Source organism: Vitis riparia, chromosome 16, assembly GCF_004353265.1.
Source record: "Vitis riparia cultivar Riparia Gloire de Montpellier isolate 1030 chromosome 16, EGFV_Vit.rip_1.0, whole genome shotgun sequence".
Lineage (NCBI taxonomy): Eukaryota > Viridiplantae > Streptophyta > Magnoliopsida > Vitales > Vitaceae > Vitis > Vitis riparia.
In genome coordinates, this window is record NC_048446.1 from 2,799,125 (window position 1) to 2,820,477 (window position 21,353).

The 21,353-nt window shown below is 33.2% G+C and overlaps 1 protein-coding gene across 1 annotated transcript; it reads right to left on the reverse strand.

Moving 5' to 3' along the window:
- Positions 1–7,861: 7,861 nt before the first annotated feature.
- On the reverse strand, positions 7,862–20,884 carry LOC117933957 (bark storage protein A-like). Its single transcript, XM_034855543.1, has 7 exons — positions 20,476–20,884; positions 16,604–16,749; positions 15,212–15,403; positions 14,898–15,072; positions 8,593–8,667; positions 8,082–8,108; positions 7,862–7,911 (listed from the first exon to the last, which is right to left on the reverse strand). Exons 1-7 carry the CDS (start codon positions 20,882–20,884, stop codon positions 7,862–7,864), a joined length of 1,074 nt encoding a protein of 357 aa, XP_034711434.1.
- Between the last annotated feature and the right edge of the window lie 469 nt (positions 20,885–21,353).

Genomic DNA, 21,353 nt, shown 5'->3' on the forward strand with positions numbered 1-21,353 from the left:
TCCAATCGAGTTTGCTTGTATCTTTATCTGAGTCATCCTTTGGTTTTGGGTCACTTGATCAGGTTAGTCATTTCTTTGTCATGACAGTTCAGTTTCTGGAACCGCACCTATATCGATCGGTTGTGTCAGTTTGAGTCGGGGCCGCACCTATATCGATCGGCCATCTTCCTATCAGTTCAGTTTCTGGGACCGCACCTATATCGATCGGTCATTATCGTGTCAGTTTTGAGTCGGGGCCGCACCTATATCGATCGGCCATCTCCTTATCATGACAGTTCAGTTTGGGACCGCACCTATATCGATCGGTCATTATCGTGTCAGTTTGAGTCGGGACCGCACCTATATCGATCGGTCATTATCGTGTCAGTTTGAGTCGGGGCCGCACCTATATCGATCGGCCATCTCATTGTCATGTCAGTTCAGTTCCTGGGACCGCACCTATATCGATCGGTCATCATCTTATCAGTTTGAGTTTGAGTCGAGGTCGCACCTATATCGATCGGCCATTTCCTTATCATGTCAGTTCAGTTCCTGGGACCGCACCTATATCGATCGGTCATCATCTTATCAGTTTGAGTTTGAGTCGGGGTCGCACCTATATCGATCGGCCATTTCCTTATCATGTCAGTTCAGTTCCTAGGACCGCACCTATATCGATCGATCATCATCTTATCAGTTTGAGTTTGAGTCGGGGCCGCACCTATATCGATCGGTCATTTCCTTATCATGTCAGTTTAGTTCCTGGGACCGCACCTATATCGATCGGTCATCATCTTATCAGTTTGAGTTTGAGTCGGGGCCGCACCTATATTGATCGGCCATTTCCTTATCATGTCAGTTCAGTTTCTGGGACTGCACCTATATCGATCGGTCATCATCGTGTCAGTTTGAGTCAGGGCCGCACCTATATCGATCGGCCATCTCATTGTCATGTTAGTTCAGTTCCTGGGACCGCACCTATATCGTTCAGTCATCATCTTATCAGTTTGAGTTTGAGTCGGGGCCGCACCTATATCGATCGGCCATTTCCTTATCATGTCAGTTTAGCTCCTGGGACCGCACCTATATCGATCGGTCATCATCTTATCAGTTTGAGTTTGAGTCGGGGCCGCACCTATATCGATCGGCCATTTCCTTATCATGTCAGTTTAGTTCCTGGGACCGCACCTATATCGATCGGTCATCATCTTATCAGTTTGAGTTTGAGTCGGGGCCGCACCTATATCGATCGGCCATTTCCTTATCATGTCAGTTTAGTTTCTGGGACTGCACCTATATCGATCGGTCATCATCTTATCAGTTTGAGTTTGAGTCGGGGCCGCACCTATATCGATCGGCCATTTCCTTATCATGTCAGTTTAGTTTCTGGGACGGCACCTATATCGATCAGTCATCATCTTATCAGTTTGAGTTTGAGTCGGGGCCGCACCTATATCGATCGGCCATTTCCTTATCATGTCAGTTTAGTTTCTGGGACTGCACCTATATCGATCAGTCATCATCTTATCAGTTTGAGTTTGAGTCGGGGCCGCACCTATATCGATCGGCCATCTCCTTGTCATGTTAGTTCAGTTTGAGTCAGGACCGCACGTATATCGATCGGTCATTTTCTATATTAGTTTAAGTTTTTTTCAAGACCGCACCTTTATCGATCGGTCATTGTTTTATCAGTTTGTGTTGAGTCTTGTTCGCCTCCGAGTCGCGCCTACATAGTTGAGTCTTGTTCGATTTTGAGTCACCATCTTTCCGAGTTTTTGACGTTCAGAGTCATTTCTCCTCAACTGTATCACTCAGGGTCGCAGTTCTTGGTATTCGCATATCCACTGGCATTGTACATCTTACCTTCATGGTTTTGCATTCTTCCTTGGTTTTTCTCACTTCGTTACCCTGTGCTTACCGCGTATTTATCATGTAGTCCACATAGGGCAGTCTCCTTTAGACGCGTTTTGTCCGTACTCCAGGGTGGTTCGACCGTTACTCATCTTTGACATCGATCTTTGAGTCACTTTTGGAGACGTCTTAGAGGGAGCTTGGATCCTCAATGTGGCTGCAGAGGCATTTTGAGGCATCATTTCCTTTCAGGATTAGAGCCTCGTTGTTCATCTGTTAGTCTGAGTGAGTTTATATCTCACTAGTGTCCCTATGGGGGTCTTCTTGGTTCTTCGGTAGAGTTCACTTCATTGCACTCACTATTCACACTTATTTTTCACTCCAGTGTTCATGTTCTTTACACTCGTGAACTCTACCGAAGAGGGGCATATTTGTAGACCCCCATGTGGGGCTTGTTTTGCTGCAGCATATTTGGCCACGTGTCACTCTTGGGTTGGCTATTAGTGGAATCAAATAGTGGATTTGGAGGACGAATAGGAAAGCGACACCTGTAAAGATGAGGAAGATTCTAGAAGAAGGAGCATGCTTTCTGTTATGGAGGGATGGCCAGCTGCAGGTACAAAAAAAAAGGGTGCCTGGGCTGTCGTTAGAAGAGATTTTTGGGATGCTAGTGGAGGGAGAGAGAGAAATCATCCGTTTGCTGGAAGGAAGGAGGATTGGCTGGAGCTTAAGCTGTAGGAGGAGAGGTGGCTTTTTGGGACAGGTTTGTGGAGCGATATTGCAGCGTTTTCTGTTACAGAGAGGAGCTGAGGGTGCTTTTTGGAGGGCGGCCTGGAGATATTTGGAGAGGATTCTGGCAGAAAAAGAGGATATCCAGAGAGAACAGGGAGCTTGAAGGAAAAGGGGTTGTAGAGGAGAAAAAGGGGGGGAGAGGAAGCTTGACCATCTTCATCCAGGGAGCTCAGGTATGAATCTCCTCGATTCTCATTTTTTGCTATTTTGCTCAGTTTGCTATTGAGTTCCCAGCATTAACCTGTTGATTGGGAGTAGGCATTCAAGATTACATGATGGTTTTGACCTCTAAGGTGTTTTGATGGTGTTCTAACACGCTCATTCATTTTTCTTTTTTTTTTTGGTTTTGTTGGTATTGGTTAGCACTGTTCCTTCTTCATATTTGCAGTCATGCTACCCACTTATATTTGAAATGCTTTTTTATCTATCCCACTTAGTTTTTTTTTTTTTTTTTTAAGTTCATTTATCACCCATGAGATGGAGTTTGGACTAATGTTTCATTTGTCATATTCACTCTAGCTTTGTTTCTGTCTCCGACTTCCTTTTATTTTTTTTCCTCTGTTTTTGGTTTGTAATGAGAAATGGACTTTCCTATTTCTGGAGAAGATTTTGTGATGTTATGGGATGTTGTTGAGTTTGGCACCAGATGGCTGTAGTCGTTCCACTTTTAAATCACCTTATGGGTTCTTTGGGGAGTGAGCATTGCTGAAAGAAAATCATGACTCATGGGTATTAAGGGTGAGTGGAGTTCTCTCAGGTGGCGAAAGGTGTTTTGATCCTGAAGAATAGATCTCTCTGTATCAGGTTTTGCTCACCGGACAGAGCAAAGGTAATGGATTACTGTCTACAGACGGTGCCTTTGACATGTACGCAATGGGTCAGTTGAAGGAGATTGGGAGGAATTGATTTGTTTCTGCAATCAAGGAGAGTTTGAAGCTTGATAGAAACGACGATGGAGTACCCTCCAGCAGAATTTCACACTCCCCGCTTTTTGTTTGGATGGAGATGTTCAGTCAAATCCTCAGAGTAATCCTCCTTTTGCAGTTAATATTGATGGTTTGACACCTGACACTCTGTTGTCGAGGGGTTTTGACTCGGGAAAGGATCTTCAGAACTTGCTTTCTAATTATGGTGGAACTCCAAGAGATATTGAGACAGAGTTGTCTACTGCGGCGATTAGCTCTCAGTCATTTGGGGTTCCGAACATGTCTTTCAAGCCTGGGTGTTCAAATGATGTTGCCATCACAGAGACTGGGTGCTGCTGGAAGCACTCGAGCATCAAATGAACTGGGAGCGGGAAAACCACAAAAAGTCATCATGTTTTTGGTTACTCGTCCGGCAACGAGAAAGAGGTCGTGGATTATGTCACGAACATGGCTCCTCTGGTTCATCTGTCCGCCATATTGGACAGCGTGCAAAGGTTTTTCTTTCTGGTGTTGTTAAGGAAAAGTGGGTGCTCACCGATGAAGGTAAGTTATACGTTGCGGTTGGCTCACCAGAAGTGCAATTGCTTTTGGTCATACCACCTGAGGGCATATCATGAGAAGAACCATAGAGAAAGGTTGACCCTTCGGTGTACAAAAATAGGTTGCAGCAGGTACATACCTGCAGTAGAGCCTGTGAAGTTAGAATTGCAGTCGGCACGAAGAGATGCCCAGAGCTTGGTCGCAGCAAGGCAGGAGCTTATTTCTAAAGTTCAGCAACTGGCTCAGGATCTATAGATATCCCACTCAAATGGTGCAGCTGATCATCACCTTCAGCGGTGGAGTAAAACTCGGTGCAGCAAGCATATAGCATACGAAGGTCAGACAAGTTATCTGTTACAGTCCAAACTCACAACTTTGAGGATTCTGAATGCTCAATTAGGGGAGACATCCAGACTGGTTTGGCTCGAGATGGAAGTAACGACTTTTGAGAGGAAGAGAGTTGCGCGAACAAAGGCAATTAGCAGCTAGTACTGCACTGGATTTGCTGTCACTGGGCTCACTAATTCCACTTAATGAAGATCAACCAAGTCGTTTCAGCGAATTCCATGTTGACCATATTATAAGGAAAATGTACCGAGAACATGAACAACCCTGGTTCAGGCTGAATGTTTCAGAAGTGGCAGCAGATAAATTGAGTGGAAGAAATCCAAATTCTGAATGTTTGTGCTTGAAAATTATTGTATATTCCCGGATGAATAACTCAAGAGGAGAAAACATGGGTCATAGGAGCAAAGTCACCCATTTTGCAGCAGTGTACGTGCCTCACCACCATGCAACACGTCATTTGATGTCTCCAAGGAAGAACAAGGCCACGCTCCAAATTTGGGTATTATCAATATGGATGCAGACCACAACAGCAAGCTGGTTGTCGAACAAAATGACTCAGGAGTCCATTTGCCACCTACTCCAAACCCCCTGCTGCATGGTTTGCATGGCCACCTTTGGGCCATGTGAATTCTTGGATTTCTTCTTATTTGATTTTGAAAATGTTTTCTCAAATTTTTTTTTTTGTAAATATCCTTCTCTAATTCTGATTTTTCTAATAATCCCAATTTTATCATCTTTCATCCTTAGAATTTTTAGGATCGCCCAAGAGTCTCATTTTCAATAAAATTTGGCCGCCATTTTATTTTCGGCAAGCCACTTTCAAATTTTATTTGATTTTTTTTAAAATGTTTTAAAATAATTGTGAATTTATTTTCGTAATTCTTAATTATAGAATTTATGAAATTAATTCACTAAAAAATAAACGGGCTTTGGTGGGGGCCCTACATCAAAGAATTTTCTTTAAAATAAAAATCAATTTGAATGAATTGTGACATGTGATGACTTTTGTACTCGATTTAGTGACATGTGAGTTATGTTTATGCTCTTTATTGTACAAAATGGAAGTCTAATTATTTGATAGTGATTTATTACAGCTATGCAACATATTGGCAACTCATAGAAGATAGGAATCTTTGCCTGTCCGTTGAAACCGAAACACGATTCTAAACTTCAATTGGGTGATTAGCTTCTGCTTTTATACTTCATTTCATAATTTTTATGGTCGGCAAGGCATTGTGGTAAGTTTGATCCATGTTCTAATCCAAATTTGGTCACCATGTTCTAATCCAAATTTGGTTGGTTTTATCCAAATTACGCCAAGTTGTAAATCAAAATAGTGCCACCATCTGTTTTTTTTTTTTTTTTTTTCTTTCCTGCTTTTCATGAATCAAACATTGCATTAATCTAGGTGAAAGCTGGAATTTCACCTACTAATCCACGAGGGAAGCATCCAGATGTAACACGTGGCTCTCTTTTTTCTTCATTAGTATTAAATCGAATGATTTTTATTAATTCTATTTTATTTACAAAATTTTAATATCAAATTAAAAATTTTAATTTAAATGTAAAATATTTAAATTAAATATAAAATAAATTTCATGATATGCATTTCCTTTATATAACACACTTGATGCATAGTACTAAAAAAAACTATTTAAATGCAATATGTATAAATTATTGACATGATATTTAATGAAATCAAATAGGTTAATATTAAGTACATACTTAAAAAAATTTATATTTCTTATCAACACATAAAATATTATTATCACATATCATATATTGTATCATATATATATACCATTTTTTTTCACCAAAACAATTTTAATATATGTACGTATTATTATTTTTCCTATCATTTTGTAGAGTTTTTTTTTCGATATTTTTATGAACTTTGATGAATTTCTATTCCATTGAATTTTTTTGTCCAAATTTTCATTAATATTTTAATATATATCCAATATGTTTGTAAAATTCAACACTGATATATCCATGAAAACTAATATTTTAATCCTTAATTATTTCAAGTTTTTTATAAATATTTTAAATTTTATTTTTAATATTGAATACTTTATATTAAAGTAAAACATTTCATTTTAACAACCCTCTTATATCTTTATTATAAAAACATAATCTTAAACATTGATGAAAATTTCAATAATAACGGATATATCGGTATTTCGAATTTACTGATATATCGAATATATCGTAGATATATCGACAGATTTTTGGAAAAAAAATTCGGTAGTCTAAAATTGATAAAAACTTAAGAAAATATTGAGAAAAAACTCTAAAAATTATATAATAAACAATAATAGATATTTTAAAGTTGTTATATATATATATATGTATATTATATAATTAATCATATTTGATAATAATATCCTATGCATCCATATAAAAGATGAATTTTATAAATTTATTAAATTACATCAAATGTTATTTGACAATAATATTATGATATTTAATTAATATATATCTCACTTTAAAATTATAATTCATTTAATTTTAATTGTATTAAATGATATAAAATAAATGATGATATATATAAAAAAAATTTTAATATTTATATTTTTTTATATTTAATTAAAATATAAATGATATAAAAAAGTGTTAAGAAAATTATAATGATAGGTTTTATATTTTTAATCATTAATTAAATGAAATTTTAAAATAAAATAATTAGAATTAATTTATTTATGAAAAAAAAATTATAGTTTTACTATATATTTGTCTAGTGCATATCATTTAACAAATGGGTAGTTGGCCTAGTGGTTGCCTAGGTAAGACTTTGATTGGTTTTGGATTGGGTTGGGTTCGCGCCCGCATTGCACATTTAAATCGCCGAAATTTTCCAAAAAATGGCTTTATCGATTTTTCACCGATCATGTTGTCCGATACGCAAAATTTCGACAAAAAAATCCAAAATTTTCATCAATGATCTTAAATATTATGTTAACAATTATTATTCAACATTTTCTCTTAAATATATGTATAACTCACCTCCCTTATTAGCTAAATATAACAATCTCCCGCTAATTTGAAAATTCGTTAAATACCTCCCTTATTTTAAATTAGAAAGCTGATAAATGAAAATAACAAATGAGAAAAAGACAAAAGACATTTGATTAGGCTTGTATTATATATACATATCCCATGGAAACTGAAATACTTCATTGCCCTCGTGTTTTACTTAGATCTAACTCTGTGGTCCCAAATGGGGCTACTAAACAAAATTATCATCATTATCATCACAAAATGTTGGTAATAACCAAGTAAACATACACTTAAGTAAAGCTTATGATAGGGTCTAATGCGAAAATCGGGTTTAGACCCTGTATTAGAATCAACTACACTGACCATGCGGGTCGTATTACAGCACCAAACATCGTGAGCTATAAATCTCAAGATGCAGCCACCAGCTATTACAAAAGCTTCAGTCCGCCTGTTACATCATCGACAAGGTCAGCAGGTCCTGCACATTTTTAGGTGCTAGAATGAATCAAAGGAACTCAAAGGAGGCTGATGAATAAATTTATGACAGATTTTCTCAAAAGTGAAGTTTCCACTGGACTCAGGAGGTCCTAATGAAGAAAACCAAAAGGGTTGCTTGATATGAAACTACTGGATAGAAAATAAGCTTACCAAGAATCGCCATCACAGTCCTTGAATCTGAAGAACAGGAAATACTGAGATACATTAGAATTTAAATTGGATAAGATGCATAAACTCCAGAACCAACAAAGTTGGCCTAGAAGTGAAGTTTTCTGAAGTGGGAAGCATTATGCAGATTTCAGATCCACACTATCAACGCTGCCTCATTCCTTGAGAATCAGCCAAATTCTTGTACTTTCAAAGTTACAATCAGGGAATCAAATTACAGCCACTGTTAGGGGCTCATTTCCTATCTCGAGGATGGTTACTTTCAAACTTGTACTTGCTTTGCTAAGATTCATGACAAATCAACAATTTGATTACTGTAAAAGCAATCAGCATTCACGAATTCATAGTTCCACAAAATTTCACCATTAATACAATCGCTCATGCAAGTGATCGATTTGTTGTTCATGCTAATTCTTGATTCTAGAAACTTCCAAGCTTCCTAGGCACTTATTGTGACAATCTTATGATGCTTTGTAATAACCGTCTCTAATACATTCTACTCCTTTCTTCAACAATTCCAGAGACCCTGTTTCCAGCTTCTGCATCCCATGCAACACTATTCTGCTATCTATGACCCAAAACAACAAATGTTGACCATTACAAATCCCATATATGAAAATATGGTTCTAGCTTTCTCCCACCCAACTATGGTTCTTAAGAACAGAATTCAAGAATGGTTCTAGAGTAGTTCTAAGTTTACCCAGTTGACGGCCATATCTACACTCTAAAACAACTTCAGAACTTTTAATTACATGTATGTTAAAAAAGTTGATTAACTTTAATTTCTTTTCAACACATTTTCTCTCAAATTTTTCAAGACCAAACATAGCATAAAGATCAAAGTCTCGCTAAGCTTTTGGGTCAAATCATAGACTACAAAAAAATTAAAACCTTGATTCTTCAAGATAATCATCAATGGCCAGTACTTTATCCTCATCCCTATTAATTAATTAACACTTCAACAATGTGAATAATATAATATGTCAAGCCCCATGAAAGTTTAACCACTCTCACATGTCTGAATTTTCTTGGTTTCCAAACAAAAAATTTTCACCAAAAAAATTCAAGAATAGATATTATTAACAACCCTAATAACAATAGTGACATATTGAACAGAGAATACTATCCTTTGAATCTTTGATCCATCTGATCAATGATCTAAAAACCAAGTGATTCCTCCATCAATGATCTTATCCCAACCCTAGTTGAAGATGATGGAATGAACTGATCATCTGAAGAATATGTGAAATCCAAAAATGATTCAAAGAAAAAAGGAAGAAAAGAAAATATAAGGTTTCTTATTATGAATACTCTTGAAAAATAGGTATAATACCATTAAAGTTTAAATAGGCCTAATAAAAGGAAATAAAGATTAATTTACCCTCATTCCTAAAAAGAAAAAAATTAGTTCTAATATAACTAAATAAGGATTATTATCCTTTTTATTTTAATAATAATCTTGATTTTATGGAAAAACATTATGAAATGACTCTTTTTTCAAGTTGTTAATTATTGCATGTAACGTGATACAACCAACCAAGCTAAGGTCATATGTGAAAATTGATTTTGAAAACAATTTTCAAACTAGAGAAACATGTTAGACACTTTTTTTTTTTTTGAAAATATGTTTTTTTTTTAAAAAAAAAAAATTAAGGTATTTTTTTTGTAGAATATTTTGAATAACAATTAAAAATATGGAGAATACTTTCGTAATTTTTTGTACTATGGATAGTACCTTCATGTTCTTGCTGAATTCGATCAAACTCATGAAGCCAGTTTCTACTGCAGTTGAATATGTCAAGATCACATTGTGATTAACAACCTCTGCTTATCTACTCATTTTACTATCTAAAATTTTTAAATTGTCCAAGGATTTTCAGGCTGTATTTCTTGGAATTATTCAAGGACATTACCATGAATGCATAGTTAATGTTATTTACTTTTGTTTCTTCTATTGTTTTTGAGGTGGGTTGTATTTTGAAAAATACATATTGAATTAGGTAACAATTTAGAACTGGGCCTGATTCAAGAACTACGGAAATGTATATAAAAATATTGAAGGCTCGACTTGGTTCTTGGCAATTATAAGATTATGTTTGGTTCCTAAAAAAATTAAAGGAAAAATGTAAGGGAAAGAAAATAGAGAAAAAAAAAGTAGAAAGAAAGAAAAAGTGAAGGAAAATAAAAATTAGGTTTAAAGTCAATAAATTATTTTTATATGATTTTTCGTACTCAATTCACTTATTTCTCCCCATCATATAAAAATTAAATAATATAAAGATATATAAATTTTTAAAGAATGTTAATTATATTTGGTTTTCTTTTATATTTTTCATGGTAAAAACAAATATAAGAATATCATTTTCCTTGACATTTTTTTTTCTTTCCTTGGTATTTTTATGGGATCCAAACATAGTCTAAAGGAAAGAACATGATTTTATTGGTATTTTTTGCTAACATTTTTTTCTCCTTACTAACCAGTGATGATTATGAAAATTTCAAAATTAGGGAAACATTGAATTACACTCACGAAAAAAAAAAAAAAAAAAAAAAAACCTATTGGATGTGTGGATTTTTTTAATGGAAAAATTGCAAATACTTCGATTGTATTTGGTTTCAAAAAATTCATGGGAAAATGAGTAAGAAAGAAAATAGTGAGCAAAAGCATAAGGAAACAAAAAGTGAAGGGAAATAAAAAATAGATTTAAAGTTAATAAATTGTCTTTATATACTTTTTAAAACTCATTTAACTTATTTTCCTTTATTATATAAAGATTAAATAATTTAAAATTTCACAAATCTCTAATTAATTTTAATTATGCATGATTTTCTTTTGTGTTTTCCATAATGAAAACAATTATAAGAAAATCATTTTTCTTAATAGTTTTTGGGAACCAAACATAGCTTTCCTATTTTTCTGCCTACTTGGTTAAAAAATCGATGTCTTGGGTTGCCCATTGGCTATATCATTATAGATAGGGAAGGCTACTACTCAAAATTGTAATCTCCCATCACATTATTACCACCATTTCTACAATCATGTTGCTTATTGATTACTAGAGGTAACAAATGCATCTTGGGAAGGAAGGTGATAGACTAGCAGTAGATAGCAGAAACATCAATATGAACAAATTAACAAAACAAACATAAAAATAAAACAATTCACACATAAAAGCAAATAAAGTTTTAATGGGGTTCAGTCAATCATGGCTACCTCCATAGATGAGAGATAATTGATAACATTATATAATACGACAAATATATATATATATATATATATATATATATTATGGCATAAATAAATATAGCTATTAGGTCCCGGAACATCTTATGTTTCTTCGTTCTTTATATTTCCATCCTGATGTATGAGTTATTTTGCTCTATCATGTGTCTCTTATTGTTCGTCAAATTTTAAAAACATGCCAAAAATTCCCTTACCTAACTTCTCAATTTTCTTTGAAATTATAACTTAAATTAAATTATTAAGTTTTGGTTTACCAGACACTCACAAAGTGTTCTACTTAAGTTGTAAGTTGTTCAAAATTAGTGCAATAATAAAATAATAAATACAAATGCCTCAGTATTTACTTTTTTATTCTTATGAGTAGGGCTGAATAATCCATGCTCATCTTCTGTTTTGGGATGGAACACAGCTACTCAATGCAGACAAACTTCAGGATGCTATTTTTCTTCTAATTGAACTGTCCCTATAAATTTTGTATTCCTCTTCTACTTCAATTTTTTTCGTTTCTCCATAAAGTGGGGATCATAGTTTATGTCCATGTTAACATCTTGGCCTGGGCCTTAGCTCTGCGGATTCGCAATTGCATCAGGAAGTGTGTCTGCATTCAGTTGCTGTGTTCCATCCCAATACTGAAGATGAGATCTGCGTTTGGATTCTTGAGTCAACACATAATATTAAGGTTATGTTTGGTTCCTAGGAAATTTAAAATCGAAAACAGAAAAATACTTTCAATCTAATTCAAGAACTAATATTCTTTCAAAGTAACAAGAAACTATGTGATGCCATGTTTCAAAAGGCAACCCACCTAAAAAACAATACAAGAAATAGAAATAAATAGCATTAGTTATGAATTCATGGTAATGTTCTTGAATAATTCCAAGAAATAAAGCCCGGAAAACCCTCAAGAATCTAAAGATTTGAGACGCAAAGGCATTCTTTCTTAGAAATTTTTAGACAGTAAAATGACTAGAGAAGCAGAGGTTACTCTGAGAGAATTATGGGGATAAGGCCACGAGAGCTTGGCATATGCGACAAAGAAGAAACTAGCTTTAGGAGTTTGATCAGATTCAACAAGAAATAGCCTCCCCATTGCGACTTTCCAAAAACCGAAGAGCTTCGTTTGAAGCTTCAACTTGGAGAGAAAGTTGAAAAGCTATTGAATTCAAGGTTGGTGAGACCAGATGGCAGGAAAATGGCAGAAAGTGAATTAAAAGTTGGAGTTGAAGAAATTAAGGAATGGTTGAAGAGTGGTTGAATAGTATTTTAAAACAAGAAGGGAGGTCTCTTGGAATTTATACTAGAACTCTTATTTCTAAATTCATACTAAAACCGTAATTTGAAATAGAGACTTCTAAATAATTTAAAAAATAAAAAATGGAGAGGATTAGTTTGGAAAATAGTTTGCAAACACGCCTACAATGTAGATTTTATTTGGTTCAAGGCCTAATTTGACTCAAAATTCTTATTCTCGAGTGTGCACGACATCAATGCTTACAGTTGAATGAAGATTACATATTATCGCATTTCTTGAATTCTATCCCACCGATTAGGGTGATGTATGATTAAGTAAGACCTATACACGTTTAAAAATAAACTCTTGTTGGCCATGAGCATTTCTAGTTCCTCCTCACTTATTTCTTAATTACAAAATTAATTAATTTGTATAAGCATTTCCAACCTCTCTCTTTAAAATTATTTGTAACTTAAAAATAAAAAACTAACTTAAAAAAAAATAAATGCATGTTTGTGAATATTTTCGAAAACAATTCTTAAAAAATAGTTTTATATTGAACATTTCTTAAAAAATAGTTTTCAATTTGTTTTGAGAATAAAATTTTATTTGGGAACTCAAATATGAGATATAGGTATGTCGACTCATTCTCCATGAAAAGTACTATCTATAACACAATTTTTTTTTTGATGTATTCTCCATATTTTCAATTGTTACTCATATTCTACAAAAAAAAAAATAAATAAGAATTATTGAAAATACCTAAAATTTATTTTTTAAAAACAATGTATTGTCAAAATAAATTCTCAAAAAATTGTCAACCATGTTTCTTGAGTTCGAAAACTGTTTTAACAAAACAATATTCAAATAGTACCTTAGCTCCAGTAGTTGTGTTTGCATTATATGCAGTAATTAATAGGTTGGAAATAGAGTGGTTCCATAATGTTTTTCCATAAATCAAGATAAAACATCATTTTTCATGTTGTTTGACAATCATTCAAAATATGGTGATGTTGCTCTCACATGAATAATGAAACTCACTTTTAGAAATCATTTTTTTGCATCTTATTTACATAAAGCAGACATTTAAACAAGTATAATAGTGGAATATAGTTGGATCCATGAAAGTAGTGTACGAGATTAAACTCTCTTCAATAACATTATAAATAAGAAATTTCATAAAATTCAATTTTACTCCGATATAGGGTTTCTTATCATCAACACTCTTAAAAAATAGGTATAACATCGTTAAAGTTTATATACATCTGATCAAAGAAATAGAAACTAATTTACCCTTATTCCTTAAAAAAAAAAAGAATAATTCTAATATAGTACATTTTCCGGGGAAAGAAAATCTCAGTTCTACCATACATGTAGCAATGAAGGCTCAGTGATCATGAACTTTGCCCTCCCTACCCAGCAAACCAATAAACTCAACCACAACCCTAACTGCATTTGTAGCTGCCAAAGAAAATATTGAAGATGATAGTGTTCCTCCACCCCTAGCTGTGTCCGATATGCCCCGAAAAACAACACTAGGCACTCCATTGGACATAGACGCTTGCACATGATATCAACCATTCCAAAGGTTATAGAGCTTAAGCTAATAAAGAAAACCCTAGGCCTATTTAGCAACTGTTTTTTAAAACAAATATCCAAAAAACCTCTTGAACAACCAAAAATAAAAAGCATAGTGGCTTAAGAGAGCATCTTTTAAGCCTTATTAGGGAAATGTTTTCAAAAACAGTTTTAAAAAATAATTTTTGAAAATTATTCTATAGTATTTTATAGAACAAAAATCTCTTTGGAATCTTGAAATGTTTTTACTCTATTTTTCATATTTTTAAATATACTTTAAATGTCATTTTCTATATTAATATAATTTTAAAAAAAAAAAAAAAAAAGTCATAAGAAAATAAATGGAAACAATTGAAAACAAATAAAAAATGTTTTATGAAAATATCATATTTCTATTTTTAAAAATAGAAAACCATTTTTTTATTTTTCTAGTCGTTAAACATGCTCTCCTATCTTTTTGTTTTGAAGAACATATATTTTTTTTGAAGAACAGATATTTGTTTTCTAAAACTGTTGTCAAAGAGGCTTAGTTGTTTTTTTTATTGTTTTCATTCTAATGACTATTTAAAAAATAATAATAATACAAATATAAAGAATGATTAAAAATAAAACACTAAATATATTAAGTCATTGTTAAAACATATTTAAAAGTATGAAAAATAGATTAAGAACATTTTAGTTTTCAAATACACTTTTGTTAAAACAATTTTAAAAAACTATTCTCAAAAACTGATTTTGAAAATACTTCCCAAATATAACACTTGTTTTACCATTACAACAGCAGCACTCTCCTCATCCACAGTCGAGATGTTTAAGGTCTTGAAAAGGAATTCATTGTATGCTGCATTATCGACGAATATATCTGCAGAAGAACCTCTCAATCCGTATGCAACTTTTGGTTTTTCCGATATACAATGTCTCTTTTAAGCACTGCTACAAATCCACTTCCTGGGAAATGGAAAATAGCGGTGAATTCACTTGGAAACAGGCCTGAATTCACCATAAATGGTAGTTCAGATTATCAAGCGAAAGTTTGAAGAGTTGAAGAAGATGGTGAACTTGAAGTTGAGTGGCCAGGTTGAACCATTTTGGATCGGTTTCAAGCCAGAAGAGCTCTTGCATTGGCCGACCGGTGGAGTATAACTGCACCTGCGTAAACTCTATTTCTGCCAAAAGGTTTTCTCCCTTGATCGGTAAGTTGTAGTCCCCAAATTTCAATTCGAGTAATGCTACTTTCTTTGATTTGAATTTCTATGCGTGACCAAACATCAGTATTCAGTTGGAAAAATGTCAACCCTAAACCCGACTCTAAACCCAAAACCCAATCCAATATAAAAAAGATGAAATCCAAGAATGGGGAAAGAGAAATATGTCCATAGTTCAAAACCAGTTCTAATGGTTGAGGCTTTGACTCTTCCACTTCCAAGAACCTATTAGAAAAAAGTTAAGACGCCATGCATGCAATGACCAAGAGAGATGAAATCCAAACATTGAAAAAAGAAAATATGCCTGCAGTTTAAAACCAGTTCCAATGGTTTATCATTTGGATCTAGCTACTATACCGAAAAGCATAATCAATCAAATTGCACTATAATATACTTGGTCACATTGTTACATGGTCTCATTATTTGGTGCCTTGGTTCATTGTTTGTACCCTCATTCAATGATTTAGATTTTATTATATGCCTTAAATAAGAGGCAAATTTTGATAGTTATAGAGTTAGTAACTTAGCTTCCTCATCATTTAAAAAAAAAAAAAAAATCTCAAAACCATGAACCCTAAATCAATATTAGTACTAAAGAGTAATGAAACATTTTTTGAAAAAATGTCCCTCAATCCAATATTTAAATATGAACAAAAAGGGAAATATGTCTATATATAGTTCAAAACCGGTCCTAATGATTAGTTATTTTAAAAAAATATCATAAATAAACCGTAAACCCTAAATTATAATCCTAAATATTACAATAATAAAGATCTATGAAATTCAAACATTGGAAAAAAGGATATGCTTGGGGCTCAAACCATTACAAATAGTTGATAAAACAGTAGAGAGTGATGAAATCTAAAAATTCTAGTAATAAAGGAATGTGCTTGCAATTACTTAGGTTGTTTTTGGCTTTTAAGCTAGTCAAAGTTGCGCACTATAAGAAGTAACACTTTTAGTCATGTTTTATAACTGTGACTAAAAAGGTAAAATTGTAGTTAAAACTTATAGTCATGGTTCTCTAAAACCGTGACCTAAACGTCACCAAATGTGGTGTGACTATAGCTTCTAGTTCTGGTTCGATACATAATTTTCTTTACTTGTTAGAAAAATGTCGAACCTTAAACCCTAATCGATAGAATAATAAAAAGTTGGAAAAATGAAATACGCTTGCATGTACTTCAAAACAATTCTTGATGGTTAATCATTTTTTGTGTTAAGTGAAGTTAATTTCAGCTAATACCTTCCATTTCCAGGAACTTGTTTGGGCAACATATTTGGGGACACTAACATCACCAATGAGCAAGGAATCATTAGTGCTTCCAGCAATCCCATAATGAACGATTCCCACAACATCAAATGTGTCAATAAGAAGTTGCACAGTTATACCTGCATTTAGCTGAAGGTACCATAAAAAGGCAAAGTCACAACAAAAGTATACGATAATTTATGTGAGAAAAATGATGATGAATTTGGTATTATCATTTGACCGAATTTCATTTATTATACAAGGAAAGTTTTACAATATTGGTGTCATTGGAGTTTGGGGTTTAGGGCATAGGGTTTATTAATGTGAGTTTGATATGCATTACTCAATTATGGACCAAAAAAAAAAAAAAAAAAACCTTAGGAGAATAATATTAGCAATACATCTTGCTTCATCAAACTTATCATGGGTCTACTTGAGAGTCATTTTCAAAAAAATACTTTTAATAAAAAATTAGGTGTTTAGTAAAATTTTAAAGATCATTTTAAAAAATTTAAAGAATGAAGTGATTCTTGGAGCAATACTTAGAGTGCATTTGCTAGTGATTCTAGAAAACGTTTCTAGTCTTTCAAATACTTGAATGATAAAAAATTTTAAATATTAAAAATGTTACAAAACACTTTCTCAAATCATTGTCAAACGAACTTTTAGAATGCGTTTGACGGTTATTCTAGGAAGTGTTTCTAGTATCTTTAATATTTGAAAGATGAAAATTTTCAAGTGTTAGAAAGACAGAAATACTTCCTAAAATCACTACCAAACGCATTTTTAATATTGTTTGGTATGGGACTAGAAGGTTTTATTATTTAAATAAGGTTATTAATTTATTGAATATTCTTTTATTGAAGTTTTACTCTAATTGGAAAATTGATTCCAAATATGATAAATTAATTCTAAATCTTTCAAAATCCTCCACATATTTCAAGTAAAGCAATCAGCTTAATGAATGAGACTTTTAATTTTATTATTTTCCATTTGTTATTTAGCCATAAGTGAGATTTTAAAGAAATTGATATAGGGTTTGCAAATTCCACAACTTGTTTTCTTAAACATGAAGTAGAACTTGATGCAACTTTCTCGAGAGGAAGAGGACTAAGCAACCTATTTAAAGATCTAAGACTCTTAAATGGTTGGGAAGTCAGTGGTCTTTAGGATCTTAGGATGGTTTGAAAGGTCATGATAAAGTGTTAAGAACTTATTGGAAAGTTGAATGGTATGAATAGGACGACAAGGAGAAAAATATTAGCAAAAAGCAATGTTTTTACTTCTTCTTCTAGTTTTGCCTTAATACTCCAAGGGAGTTTTCTGATACTTGAATTGTTAGATGATTACTTAGAATGCTTTAAATAGCTCTAACATCTCTTAGAAGATTGGGTTGATTAATTTGGAGGTCTAAGTTGCACTTTCAGGTGCTATGATTTCATGAATCCTATGAAAATTCATGAGTCAAGAAATTATGAATGAGGTTGTTTTCTCCTTTATTATATTCCATCTAAAAATAAAAATAAAAATACTTATAATTTCTTGTCCATTGGTGAGACTATGTTTATAAGCTATATTTTTAATATCTTTTTGTGGAATTAATTGTGTTGATTTGTAGTCAACATAAACTAAAAACTTTTTATTGAAAAGATTATCTTGAAATTTTTAGATGCACAATGTTTAAAATTTCTTTTTTGATAGTGTTATAATTGAGTTAGGCTTTGTTCCAAATCCCTGTGGTGAACTATTCTAATTTTTCCTTATCACCATCATTTTGCTTAAGAATTCCACCATAGCCTATTTTTGAAGCATTTGCTTTAACAATCTTAAAGGCTTTAAGATTATCTAAGACATGACAAGGTCTTAACTTTATCTTAATGTTGCACAAATATGACTTATGTCCATGAAAAATTCTATAACATAATTAAAGCTTCCTAAGAAATGTTGTAATTGCTTCTTATCCTTAATCTCATAAGGAAACTTATCAATAAATTGAATTGTTATCTAAATAGAAGTTATAAATCCTTGATAAATATGACAATCTAAAAATCTAATCTTAGTCTAGAAAAGGTTGATCTTAGAGGCTAATAAACTTAAATCATTTTCCTTGACAATCTGGATAAACTTATTAAGATGTTTCTCATGTTTTTATATGGATGAAACAAATACTAAAACATCATCAATATAAACAATGAGAATTTCTATATACATATAAAAGAAAAATTAAAGATCTTATTCATTATATTTTAGAATTCTAAGGGTGCATTCTTAAATTTGAAGGGCATGACATTCCATTTATAAGGTCCAAAAGGTATGGTGAAAGCTATCTTATAATGATCCTTTTAAGCAATTTGGATTTGCCAAAATCCTAATTTTTATATCAAACTTACGTGAACATCTAAGGTTTAACTAACCTTTGGAGAAGATTTAGGAATAGAACATCTCATTAATCCATCTTAATGTGTCATTAAGAGATTTGTAATTAATTACAAGCCTAGGTGTTCTTCTTTCCAACTCTACTTGTTTTTTAACATTAAATGTATAACAACTCTATAGACTTTCTTATTAAGTTCTTGAATTTCATTTTTGCAATATTTTAGTAATTCTTGATTTATCTGAATTGGTCTTGCCTTAGTGTGAATATCCTTTTCTCTATACTCCTATGCCAAAATGTATTTAGGGAATTTTGAAAAGATTTCTTTAATGAAATTTTCTTTAAATCTTTTGATGGCTTCTTGTTTCTTCTTAATATTTGATTGATCCTCAAGATTCTTATTTCAAGTAATCTTATTTTTCACAAAATTCATTTACTAATTACAAAAATAATTTTAATAAAAATTTTCCATTTTACATTAGAAATTAAGGAATCCAAATTAGGAACCCAGGGCCCAAGATATGGGCCTTGTTCAGGATGCCCAAACTAAGAACACTTTTGGGCTACGTCAACCTGTCCAAGCCCAACTGCTATCTCTTTAGAATTAGCCCGTTTCTCTATCTACAACATTTCAAGGCGCAATTTGGAATGCTTTTGTTTTTTTTACTTTAACTAAAAGCTGAAACCAAAACCGAAGCCATAATTTTCAAAAAAAGTAGAAGTTTTATTAAATCTAAATAACTTTAAGCATAAGCTAAAATCAATTATGGGCCTAGTTTGGGCTACTCAAATCATTTGCCTGATTTGGGTCAATTTCAGCCCATTCCACGCCCAGACGCTGCCTTTAAACAGTCCATTTGGACCCAAAACTGCCCCTACAACGTTTATACACATGGCATTCTTAGTTCATTCAATCAAAGATGGAACACTTGGGGCTCCACAAAGCATGGGCCACGTTTGGGCTGAGCCCAACCCATAAAAGCCCAAGCACTACCCCATATATACAAACGCTATTGTAGTCAGTCCCATCGTCACCCACTATGTAAGAGACACATCCCAACTAGAAAGACTCTAGTTGCAACAGCTTATGGGCCCAATTTTGGGCAACGCATATTATGGGCCTAAGTTGGTCCAAGCCCAAATACTACTAATAACTCCTCCCTTGTTGGGAATAAAATTTAAAGCTAAAGATAAAGCTAAAATCACGATTTTAAAGAAACAATCTTAGTATTAATTTTCTATTAAGTGCCCACTTTCAAGTTAAAAGCTCTTTCATTAAAATTACTTTAGAACATATCCAAAAACCCTTATTGAGTATACCCATGCAAATGAGCCATCCAAACTCTCCACAAGTCATGGGCTTTGTTTGGGCTACTTAAATTATGGGCCCAAGCCCATAAGCCACATATCCCCAAACTTCAACCATCCAATGGAATCAAACAGGAAGAACCATGGGAAGAGAGAGTGAGTGAGAGAGAGTAGAGAATCATACCAGCAAGTTGAACCAAAGGAAAATCAGAGCTAGGAACAAAGAAACAAAAGACTTGAAGAGCAATTTCTTCAGTGGGATAAGTCATTAAAAGCCCAACAAAAGGCCCATTTCTCTCATTCACTCTCTCCACAACCCCATGGAGATGGTGGCTTAGCTTCAGCTCCACTGTCTCTTCCACCATCACCGCCACCACCAGCAACCCCACCAGATCAACGGCCCACAGCCCCCATCTCCACCCACCCACTACTCCTCCCCGCCCTCCGATCATCGAACTCCCTGCTCCTGATGGTGATCGAACGGCTGTGGAGGCTCCTGGAAAGAGAGGTAGACAGTGAAGGCTCGAGGGAAAGTTGGGAGGGCTGTGATTGGTGGGTGTGGGATTTGGGAGTTTTGGGTCAAAATGGCCCATTTTTTAAAAAAAATTGTAACATTTAACCACTTTTTGAAACTTATGTTCAAATTGGCCTCTTTTGTGCCACGTAGGCATCATGTCATTAATTTTTTTTTTTTCCGTCTTTTTAGTTAAAGCCGCAGTTGACAACTGCGACTTCATATTTGAATTAATGCGACTTCATATTTGAATTAAAGCCGCAGTTAATAACTACAGCTTCTTTTTTGAACTAAAACCGTAATTGACAATTATACCTTCTTGTTTGAACTAAAGTCGCAGTTGGCAACTACGGCTTCATTTTTGAACTAAAGTCGCAATTGCCAACTGAGACTTTAGTTAATTTTTTTTAAAATTAAAAATTTATTTAAAAATTATTAAATTACAATTTATGATTGAAATTTAAAAAATATACTTAAACAATAAATTATTTATATTTAAATTTAAAAATCTAGTATTACTTCAACAAACATAAATTGATAAATAGAAG